Source organism: Equus quagga, chromosome 19 (assembly GCF_021613505.1).
Source record: "Equus quagga isolate Etosha38 chromosome 19, UCLA_HA_Equagga_1.0, whole genome shotgun sequence".
Lineage (NCBI taxonomy): Eukaryota > Metazoa > Chordata > Mammalia > Perissodactyla > Equidae > Equus > Equus quagga.
In genome coordinates this window covers 8788387-8800999 of record NC_060285.1, presented here as the reverse complement: position 1 = coordinate 8800999, position 12613 = coordinate 8788387, and the positions used below count along the sequence as shown (strand labels likewise).

The following is a 12613-nucleotide window of genomic DNA, read 5'->3' as shown; positions in this document are numbered from 1 at the left end:
AAACCCAGAGTTCCTCCACATCAGCAAAAATCGATTACAAAATATAAAAGAAGAGCACATTATAAGAGCTCATTATAAGAGCACACAAGACTTTTACGGGGGTGGGAAGAGTAAAATTCTATTAAAGGAGACAAGATATATACCATGTTCATGGAAAGATTTTGACTATTTCAAGTATCCCCAAGTTACTCAATAAATTTAAAGTAATTCCAACAAAAATTCCTATAAGTTTTAGGCAAACTTTAAAAACTTTTCAAAAGAACAAAGAAAGACACACTACCAGATAGTAAGATATCCTACAAAGCCAGGGTAACTAAAAAAAAAAAAAAAAAAAAAGAAAAAGAAAAAGATGACTGGTATGGGAATATGGTGCACATGATACCCTGAACAAGTCTAAAAACCACCTTTTAAAAACCATCTTTGACCGGGGCTGGCCCCGTGGCCAAGTGGTTAAGTTCGCGCACTCCGCAGCAGGCGGCCCAGTGTTTCGTTAGTTCGAATCCTGGGCGCGGACATGGCACTGCTCATCAGACCACGCTGAGGCAGCGTCCCACATGCCACAACTAGAAGAACCCACAACGAAGAATACACAACTATGTACTGGGGGGCTTTGGGGAGAAAAAGGAAAAAATAAAATCTTAAAAAAAAATTTAAAAAAAAAAACCATCTTTGACCTAAGAATGTAGAAATCCTCAGGGAACAAGATTAAATAATGGCTTGAAATTCAGCGAGGTAGCCAAGTGCTCCATCTGCTTTCACCTTTGTAGCAGGAGTCGAACCTGGTGACCTTGCAATTCTGTTTTTGAAGGTAGTGCAGGACACATGAAACAAAGTCTAGATTCAGGTAAAGAGAATGTATGGTGTCTAATCAGACACCCTTTAAAATAAATCTAGAACTCTAAATGCCTATACCTGCAAGCATAATGGTAAACCAAAAGTAAACCTATTCGAAAGAAAGGGACAGTGAGTAGAGAAGAAAAAAATCTCCCCTGGAAATTCATAACCACAAATCAGCCTTTCTGCTGGAATTCACATTACTTGTGTAGTTAAACAGATCACAACAAGACCATGCTGAGAATTTAAAGTGGTTCTTGAGTTGGTAGCACCAACTCAGTGTCTTGATGGAAGCAAACATATCCCTCTTTGGAGGGACACACCTTCTACCCAGGCCTCAAAAACTTCCCACAGGTGAAGTTTCAAAGAACTCACGGTCAAAATATCCACACATCACAAATAAACAAGGTACCTCAAGGAGCAAGAGTCAGGAAAAACAGGAGAAGAATAAGACCGGTAAAGAAATTAATGTGTTTAAGAGAAAAAAGGCAAGTTCTGAAAATGAGTAAGGAGCAAGAGACTTGTAAATAACCAAGAGAAGTTTAAAAAGAATCGAAGTGAAAAGTATCAAAATAAAAATCGTAGGCACTGAATTAAAACATCAATGAAACAGCTGATTATAAAAAGAAAGCATACATAATTCAGCAGAGGGATAGATGGAACTGAACAGTGAAAAAGTCTAATATATGTCTAACTAGGGCTCCAGAATGAGAGTAGAGAGAATGGGGAAGAGGCAATATTTGAAAGATATTAGTTGAAAATGCTCCAGAGCCAAAGAAAATTAACAACCCTACAATTTAAGATGCCAAATAAATCCCAAGTAGGATAAATAAAAAGCATTATAAACCTAGACACATTGAAGTGACACAGCACCATTAATAAAGAGAACACAACTTAAAAAAATTCCTTTTACAGACAATGACAAAAGGTACTTATATGTTCTTAAACACACACAAGATCTTTATGAAGAAAGTGTTAGTCAGTTATTAAAAGACATTAAAAAAAAAAGACCTAAAAATTAGATAGCACATTCATGGATAGTTAATCTCAACAGTGAGGAGATGTATCTTCTCCCTAACTTGATTTAGATTTAACACAATTCTAATGGGGGGAAAAAATCCTAATTTTTTTTGGGGGGTGGGGTGGGGCTTGACAATCTGATTTTAAAATTTATGTGGAAGAACAAAGGGCCAAGAACAGCCCAGATACTCCTGAAGCACTGGGGGTCCTTCCCCACCAGATAACAAGGCCTAGTATAAAGCTATGTAAGACAATGTGTCATCAGCACACGGAAAAAATTAGACACGTAGAATAAGAAAGCACCAAAACCGACCCACACATATATGGAAACAAGTGTATTTTGGCATTGGTGAGGAAAAAAATTCTTCACTAATGGGACTGACAGGTGGATTAAAGGTGAAAGCCAAACAAAATTTTCAGAAGAAAAACAATACATTACAGCAATTATAACCTTGAGGTAATAAAGCATAATATATAAAAGTGATCAATTTTACTGCACTAAAAGATTGTGTTTATTAAGACAACATAAGGAAAGTAAAGACAATCCATAAACTAGGAGGAAATGTGTGGACTACATATAGATGACACACTGTTCGTATCCAGAACATAAAATGAACTATAAATCAGTAAGAAAAAGACAACCACCAAGAAGAAAAATGGGGAAAGTTAGGAAAGTCATTCACAAATACCTGTGAATGACCAATAAACATTAAAATATGCTCAACTTTATTAGAAATCAGGAAAATGCAAACTAAAAGCCATGAGGACATACCATTTCACACAATAAGACTGGCAAAGATGAAATCTGACAGTATCAAGTGTTGGTGAGGATATGGACCAACCTTTTAAGCTGCTATTACTATATTACACTGTTTCTCAAGCTTTTTTCCATTATCAACCCCCAAAGGGCCTTTTCAGACATTTTTTCTTAATTCTCACCCCCTCCATTTTAATACTACAGATACACTGCATATATGTTAATGTGTTATGACCCTTTGGAGCACTACTAACCATTGCAATATCTAAGTTTTTTTCAGGCCCAAACTCCCAAGAACCATTTTCACCACCTGGAAGGCAATATCGTATCTGTCATGACAAAACCATTTTGGAAAACAATTTGGCATTAGATATCTCATTAAATAGACAATTCCCCTTATAGATATAAATGTTAGCTGAACTCTATAGTTTAAAGAGCAGTCAAACCAGATGCAAATTGAAAAAGCAGGTAAACAGAAAATAAGGATATCAGAGAGTGTTAGAGAGTATGATTAAAAATAATGGGAATTTTCGCAAATATTTTAAGCAGTAAAATAAATATTTTCCTAAATGCCTTAAGTCAGAGAAAGATTTAACATGTGCTTTCCAGGAAGAATTATGTCACAAAATCATTGCAGTAGGTGGGACCTTCACATCCCTTACAACAAGCAGAAAATAAGCCATTAAACTTACCTCTACATTTTCATCTCCCATTTCTTGAGGGGCATCAGTGTCTGGTTCAATCACACCTTCATTGTCAATTTCTGCCAAAGAAAATGATATGACTCATGCTGTACAATACAGTAGATGCTAGCCACATGAGACTATCAAAAACTAATCAGCTATGGGGCCGGCCTGGTGGTGTAGTGGTTAAGTTTGGCACACTTCGCTTGGGCAGCCCAGGTTCGTGGGTTCGGATCCTGGGTGCGGACCTGCATGACTTGTCAAGCCACGCTCTGGTGGCAACTCACATACAATATAGGAGAAGACTGGCACAGACGGTAGCTCAGGGCCAATCTTCCTCAAGCAACAAGGGGAGGATTGGCAACAGGCGTTAAGCTCAGAGCTAATCTTCCACACCAGGAAAAAACAAACAACCCACTAATGAACTAAGGCTAGTGCAACCGATGAACTGAATATTTTACTTTATATTAATTTTATTTAAATTGACGCACTGTAAAATATTTCTCCATTAAACAAAACTTTATTGTTTCGGTAAGACTACATCTTGTTTCAGCTGCTGCATCAGTAAGATATATACCATCATGTTGTAGTGGGAACGTTGACAAGTGCATAGTTTCTAGATATTACACACAGACACACCACGGATTCAGTCAGCATCAACAAGCTGATCCAGTTCAAATATTTTGTTTTAAATACCAATGTAAAAAAATAGTACTATTTTTTAAAAAAAATTTTATGCAGATAGGACTAGTTATACTGATAATTTGATGTAAATCATAATGAAATTTAATTTTAATATAATTATTTTTGTTTCAAAAAAATAATATGGATAAATTTTAATTTTAAAATAAAGGTATATTACTGATGCAGAAATGAGCCCCAAAGCTAGCACTATAACCAAAACAGTAAAGAAAGAGACTGGAAAAAGGAATGTTGCAAATTTCATGATGGACAACTGTAATTTACTATAGCAAAGCAAAACAAAATAAGAGTTACACATAAAAAAACTTTTAAAAACAACAGACAATATTCAGAGGCATTTTTAGCATTAAGAGTGAATTTGATGAGTTTCCTCTTAACGGTCAAAAAAGGATGAAATTAAAATCAGCTACCTGAAATCAGAATTAACATCCAACAAAAAAATTTTAATCAATTTTTAACAGGAACTGAGCTGGTAACTTTATATCTAATTATAAAATAAGCTTGATTCACGCACAAAAAAGAAAATGCTTTAAATGGAGATGTGGTGCTAAAAAAAAAAATTATAGTTATGGAATTGCCAGAAAATTGTACGACTGAAAACAATATTTTACAAACAGTGACACATCTTCAATTAAGCCCCCCAAAAACAAGCCCATTCTAACCATATCAAAGATCAACTTATCCAAAATTTGAAAAATTCAAGTACTTTTATTTAGCTTTTAGATAGGTTCTGAGAATTAAGAGATTGCCCAGTTAATAATTGAGGTATGTATTTATAGTCTCAAAGGACTTCCAAATTTACAAAGAGATTTTGTCAATTTCAGGCCTAAAAAACAATACAACCAAACTTGGTAGAGAAATCAATTCTTCTAAAATGAACCAGTTTTATTAACATGGATGCAAGTACTAAAGGAAAATAATATTTTGGTATTCAATTCAGTTCTAAACATATGTTTAGAACAACCTGGGATATGACCTTTTTCAACTATAAATTTCATGATGTTTGAATATGGAGCAAATATTTCCCAAAAAAAAAGGTAACACCTGCATTGAGTTGCATTATTAGTATAAAATACACTCTGGATTTTGAAGACTTAGTATGAAAAAAGGGAAAATATTTCATTAATAATTTTTCCATATTGCTTACACATCAAAATGTATTTTAGACATATTAGTTTAAATATATAATTTGAGTTAATTTTACCTGTGTATTTTAAAAATGTGACTACTAGAGAATTTTAAGTTTCATATGTAGCTTACATTCTATTTCTATTACATAGGGCTGCTTTAGTCAATTTAGTAAAAATCAACACAGGATCTTATGAAGTCATCAAATACAAACTACCAACTCCTCACCCAGATCACTTTCCTCACTTGATGGTTCATCTGTCTTTACGTTTTCCTCCACCTTCTTACTATCTGTTTTTTCTTCCTAGCAGAGGAAAGGCAAACAATGCTATTAGTATTTAATAACACACCTAATATATATACTAATTTACACAAATTTACACAAACTATTCACATCCATTATATTTCAGTTGTTAATGCTCCCTTTCTTGGTTTGTTTTAGTAAATTAGTTTTAGTTTGCTGTTTTCATTTCTTTTTTTAAATTAAGTATAGGTCCAGTCCCTCATCCAAATCTTTTAGATGATGAGTTTTAGAATTTAAAAACTTTTGGATTCTAGAAAATTAATACAATACATATACCATATATTATGTAACACCCTCAATAGGCACTGCGGTCCACAACTCTCCATAATCAAACACATTATTTCTGCAAAATAAAGTTTGGCATTTGTAGTAAGTGGGAAAAAGACTATGAACAGTCTCATGTCTTTTCAGATCACATTTTATTACCAAACAAATTTACTAAAATGCTTTATATTTTCAAGAGTTTTTGAGTTTTGAAATTGTAAATAAGACACTATGAAACTGTAATACACAAATGATGAAAATTCAAAGAATTTAAATATACACATGACGAAAACCAAATTTCCTGCCCATCCTTTAAGCAACCAGTGTGGTTTCTCGCGTGTCCCGTTCTAGATACTCTCTAAGTACATAAGACAACTCTGCACTGTGACTTTTCCATTTAACAATGCTGTGTGTCTTAGCGACTATGCCACGATCAGCCCACCTAGATCTATTTATTCAAACTGCCTTAGTATTTCATAAGTTACGTAACCAGTTACTTAGACTGAAAATCGAAATCAAAGCCCTACCTTATTACAAAATATTTGTTGAGTCCCTACCACGTGCAAGGTGCTAGATGCTTTAGTATATTCTGAGTAAGAGCAGTCATATTCTAAATCAGAATAAAAAGTTTTTAGCAGAGATATAGCTTAAATATAATTTTGCATGTTTATCTTCATCCATGTTTATCACATGGCAAAATATCCTATCCAGGGCTCACAAACTAGCGAACTCTGAGAGATGAGTCATCTAAAAAAAAGACTACTTTTGGGGCTTTTGCTTAACTTCTCTCATTTCACTTGTTCAAAGATAAAACTTCTAATTTCATATCCAATGAGATAAACCTTGTTCAGTGTTCTAAATAATAAAACAGCAAATTTTCTTATCAATTTGAGACAGTTAATTAGAAAACTGTGGAAAAAATCTTTTTAGACATGAAGGCAGAAAATAGGAGAAATACGAATTCTGAAGGGAGCATTCATAAGAGTACAGCCCCCCATCTCTCAACTTCGGCTACCAGTAACCTCCTCCTATCTCCCACACCCTTTTGGCAAATATGCTAAAGCAACACCATGAATCATACTCAAACATTCCTCAGGTAGTGGCAGGGAAGAAAAACTTGAGAATCACTGATTTGGGCTAATTGTTCATTTACTTTGCAGACATTATTAAACAATAAAAGTACCTATAATGCATAAAACACTGTACTAGGTGCCAAAGACACAATGACAAAGACTACAAATGCACACAATTACAGGGCTTCCTATTCATAGGTCATGCATATAACATACACGTAGCATTTATTTTCATTTATTCTAAAATATGGTAAACATTCAACCCCAAATTCTCAGTTTTAAGTCAGATTCCAGAGACTTGATGTCCAAACAGAAATTTTACCAAGATTTTTTTCTAAGTGATCTTGGGGAAATCAGGAGTGGTAATTTGAGTAGCAGTTAAAAAACCCTAAAAAGCCTTATAATAATTTATCACTAAACATATAAATAAAATTCATAACTCACCTTGATATTTTCTTCTGATTTAGTTTTATGAGTAGCAGGTGGTATTTTACCCCCCATGCTTGAGGAAGATGAGAAAAAAGATATTTGTTTAGAAAGCTAAAAATCACTGAGCCAAGCAACATTCATTTATGCTGGAAGAAAAGTCAGACATTTAGATGGTTACCTTGTCAAACACTGAAGAGTAAGCTGAATTCATCTGAATGCTTCAGTATTACAGTAAGTTTCCTTCAGCTTAAAATTTTATTTATTTTCTTAGCATACTCGTTAATGAAAACCTAACCCTTACCTTGCCTCAATAAGCCTAACAAACAAAATTACACAGCTTCTCTGTGCCCATTCCCAGAGGAAACGGAAAAGAGGCAGAGAAACACGCAACAACAAAATCTTTTGTGTAAGTTGTTTAGTTTAGAATTCAGTAGGTATATCTGAATTCAAAACTTGAATACGTCAATTAATTAAAATAGTCTATGAAATAATTATAAAGACACAGTGTAATCATTCAAAATGTTTGTTTCGACTCGGACCTGAGAATTCTTCTTGCTTATATTCATAGACCCTTCATATCATAGATTTTCTTGTTATCCTTCTAAATTTTCTCGTTATCATTCAAAATCCGCCCATTGGTACTTCCTCTTGACCTTGCAAGCCCTTCTTCCCCAAAGATTCCAGGGCAACACCATGAATTACATACAAATAACTTAAAAACGAGAAAAAAAGACCACAAAAATTTAGTGCTATGGGCCCTGCCTGGTAGTGTAGTGGTTAAGTTTGCACTCTCTGCTTCAGTGGCCTGAGGTTTGCAGGTTCGGATCCCTGATGCACACCTACACACTGCTGATCAAGCCATTGTGGCAACGTCCCACATACAAAACAGAGGAAGAATGGCACAGATGTTAGCTTGGGGACAACCTTCCTCAAGCACAAAGAGGAAGACTGGCAAGAGATGTTAGCTCAAGGCCCCTCTTCCTCACACACAAAAAAATAGTGCTATATGCTCCATTTGGGGTAGACAATGAAGCATATGGGCTGCATGCAACTGTCCAGTGACTAAAATGTTCAATGGATTAAGGGCACTCACTCAAGGAAAGTGAAAGCTGTACACAACAAAGACAACTAAAATTCGCCTTAAAAACAAAAAAAAGCCATTAACTTTTATGTCAAACAAGGAGACCATATTAACCTGGAAAACAGAAAGGAACCTACTTCAAAATACCTTAAGTGTTGATCCTTTTTAACTGCAGTTATCACATTCATATTTACATTCATTTCAGGTGGGTGGAATTTCTCGACATAGGGTTGTGTACATTAGATTTAAATGGATATTGGTTTTCCAAAGTTCTTTTAACAATTTATACCTCTTTTAGCAGTGTATGAGAATTCTAGTTGTTCCACGCCTTGGCCAACCCTTAGCTACTGTCTATCTTTCGAATTTTTAGCCATTTTCATAGGTGTGTAGTGGTATCTCACTGTAGTTGAGTCCCTTTTCATATGTTTATTGGCCATCTGAATAGCCTTTTTTGGTAAAGTTCAACCCTCATCCAGCTTTCTATTAGGTTGTCTATCATATTTATTTATAGGTGTACTCTGTAGATTCTGCATCTGAGCCCTCTGTCAGTCTTATGTGTTGCAAATATCGTCTCCCACCCTGCGGCTTCCCTTTTCACTCTCAAGGTTATCTTTTGACGAAGGAAACATGAAACAAAAGTATAAATGTAAAATAGCAAATGTAATAAAACATTTGGAATTTCTTATTAAGCACCACTGAATCAACAAAAATGTGCACACTTTTCCCATTCTGTTTAATGTGAGAGTTATAAAAAAATATCTTGTTACTCAACTACCCTCAATAAGGAAAAATGGCTCCCATATGCCAATAAATAAATTACTACATGATCCAAAACATCTTTGTTTGCAACTCAGAAAAGTAAGATGATTTAATAAGGAACAGGCATGTAAACACAACAAAATTTTTTAAAATTCTGTTCCAAGGGAAAGAGCACAGTAATCAAACACTAGTTCTTTGCAGTTACATTTTAACGAAGACACAGGGTTTCTTAAGTTGTGTTTTTCCCAAGTTTCAAAATACAGCATCCAGGAATGTATTTAGGATGACGTTCAAAGAGTTATAACGTTCTAACTTACGTGAAAACTTTGGGAAGTGATACTCCTGCCAGGAAATATATTAAACTACATCTAATCCTAAGGAAAGATCAGACAAACCCAAATTGAGGGAAATCCCTTAACTGGCCCAATAATATTCAAAATTGCCAAGATCATGAAACACTGAAGAAGTGTTTCAAAATGAAAGAGACTAAGAGACATGACAACAAAATGCAACATGTAATTCTGAGAATTAGATAGAATGAATGTGTCAGTACTAGTGCCCCAAGTTTGATGGTTGTATTATAGAGACTGTCCTTATGTGTAAGAAATACACACTCAGTGGTGTTGGGGGCGCAATGTTGGAAAGAGTTCAGGAAAAAAGCTCTTTCTACTGTACTTGCAATTTTTATGCAAGCCAGAAATTGTTTCAAAAACATAAAAAATTTTAAAGCTTGAAGGAGCGCACAGGAGGGTTTATTCATAAGCTAGATTTAGAGTTTCTCACATTCCAATTCTAGTTAACTACTGGAAGGTAACACCAATTTATAGGTAACAGAAATTTCTCGTAATGCTTCCAAGATTTAAAACAAGCTAGTTCTCCGCCAAAAATGGCAAATTGGGACATCGCCAGTATAGGCTTTTATATAATAACTAGGGCTAGTGCAGAAACCTTCCTCATATGGGATTACACAAGACTTCATTCATAATTCTCTTAATTTGATAATATACAATCTGCTTTGTGCTATAATTACTTATGCACATGTACAAAAAACCTGGGTGCTATCTTGTAAATTCCTTGAGGGTAGAAATGCATCCTTCATTTAAATATTCACTTCATTTAAAATATTTACTGAAAAGCCATGTGCCATGGCGGGAGATTAGAATACAAAGTTACTTTCTTTGATCTTAAATTACCATAAAATGAAATGATTAAAGCACAGACAAGATACAAAGCAGACAAAAGGTGCTGAATGGGAGAAACAGACAATGCTTCTCCCTCTAGAAAAACAAAAATACCCCAAACTTATTTGCTGAAAATATTGTTGTCTCCCTGGATCTCCACTGATACTGGGCCAAAAAATTTTTTCTTTGTATTTCCCTTTGTCCAATTTAAAAGGTTGTTAAGCTAATAAATTCATAACATCAAATAAAACTTTAAGCTAAGAACAATGGTAAAAATTATGGCAAATATGCAAATAGACTGTTCTTCAACGTCTAAGTCTGGGTATTTATGACTAATTTAGTGGGGACGAGAGGAGAACTCTGCAATGGTTTCAAGTTGAGGAACCCTAATAGTAGGATTAGGTCTAGTAATATTCCCAGACCTGGAAGTCTCCACATTCAGCCCAATCTCTTACAATTTTGGAGTGCTTTAAGAGGACTGACATGAAAGCAGACAAGAGAGGAAGTGATACACCTTGAGCAAAGCCCTCAGACTACAAAAATTTAAGTTTAAACTTAGAGATAGCAAAAGCTTCCATGCTAATATCTCAATTTAAATTCAGAATAAGGCCCCCTACACAGGCCAAGGTGCTTCATCCCATACTTAACAATTAAGTATGCTACAAGAAAAATATAAATGGAATCAGGAAAAAAAACCCTGGAATTCCCTATGGGAAATGTTAAAGTAAGATACACGGCCATTTTGGGGAAAACAATGCCTGACAATATTTTCCAGACCTTAAATTGGAATTCTCCACATAGCTACAATCACTCCAGCTCAAATTACATCATTCTTAGATAGGTTTCAACTTTTTCTTCCCAGCGTCCCCTGTTCCTCTCTAGGAGTGGAACAAAACATTGTATCCATTCAGTATAACCTTCATTCTTGGTGCCAGGTATTTCCTGGAATTTTAGGAACAATTTAATTGTAGGCTCTTTCCTGTAATGAGTAGATATAAAAGGATAAAAGCCTACAAATAAGTAAGACATTTGGATCATCAAGTTATTCAGCAGAGAAAACGACGAAAACCTACTCCTCAATGCCTAGTCCTGAAATTTATCTAACAGCATCTTGTGGGTTTTTCCGTTGAAAAGCGAGGAATTTGCAAAAACGGTATTCTTGTTAACTATTGTTAACAATAGTTACTAAGTTACTACAGTAACTAATCGTAAGTGTTCAGAATTTTACCTATATAAAATGAACAAAAATCCTACACTACAGTAGCTAAAAAACTGATGGGGAAAAAGAATATTGAGAAACTTCTTACAGGAAAAAAATTATTATACCACCATATACAATGTTGACAGATTTTAACTAAAGTTTCTTCCTTACAACTAGCCCGTTGGAAAAAATACTTTTTCAAATATTTCGTAATCGTGGGTTCATCCTCCCCCTTGGAAATGTTCCTAAAACAAACATCAAAGTTTAGGGTACTACCTCTTAGGAGTCACATTGCTTTGCACTGTCACTACTCACCACCATGAGGTGCAATTTGTATGTTCTCTCTCTTAAATTACCCACCAATAGCAGTGACTAAAAACTATCTCCAGGAAGATTACCCTTTCGCCCATAAGTTCCCCTCCAATATGTAGAATATTAACCACTATCACATGGTAAATATCAAAACGAATTTCGGGGGCAGGCCCGTGGCCCAGAGGTTAAGTTCGCGGGCTCCACTTCGCCGGCCCAGGGTTTCCGCGGCTCGGATCCTGGGCGCGGACATGGCACCGCTCATCAGGCCACGGTGAGGCGGCATCCCACATAGCACAACCAGAAGGACCCACAACTAAAAATATACAACTATGTAACATGGGGCTTTGGGGAAAAAAACGAAAAATAAAGTCTTGAAAAAAATTTCTCTGTTTACTCATCTGTATCCTTAGACAGTACTTATACTCTTTCCTAGATCTAGCACAATGCCTGTTGAATTAATTCCATGCACGTAGCGAAGTACTCTAAATTTAAGGGTAACAAGAAGAGATCATGCTAACATGCCGGTCCTTGAAAAATCACTTTTTTTTTAAAGCGTTTGGAGTGACTACCACTGCGGTGGTTTGGTAAGTAATTCCCAAAATAATTCCATGCAGTTAGAATCGCTCTAAGTTATAATCAAACACAGTTACCAGTTTCATTATAACTCATTAAACAATAACATCATTACTACAACATTATTTAAAGGCACAACGCGTAAAGGATCTGCTCTCACTGCGACCTAGGCAGAACACCAGAGATGTAAAGACAACTCCACGCTTGCACCTTTCACCCCGCCTCACGCCTACAGTGCCCAAGTCCCCGCTATCGTCTGCATTTCTATTTCGCCCAAGACACACCCCTGGCGACCTCAGGGTGCAGGGAACC

At 35.4% G+C, this 12613-nt stretch overlaps 1 protein-coding gene across 1 annotated transcript in view; it reads right to left on the bottom strand.

The window, feature by feature from the left end:
* The window catches only part of ST13 (ST13 Hsp70 interacting protein), a 29067-nt gene that overhangs the window by 15922 nt on the left and 532 nt on the right, over window positions 1–12613 (bottom strand). The window contains exons 2-4 of the mRNA XM_046646863.1: window positions 7210–7267; window positions 5353–5428; window positions 3304–3374 (exon numbers count right to left, since the gene is read on the bottom strand). Of these exons, the coding sequence (XP_046502819.1) occupies window positions 3304–3374; window positions 5353–5428; window positions 7210–7267 (205 nt within the window). The remainder of the gene's footprint in view (window positions 1–3303; window positions 3375–5352; window positions 5429–7209; window positions 7268–12613) is intronic.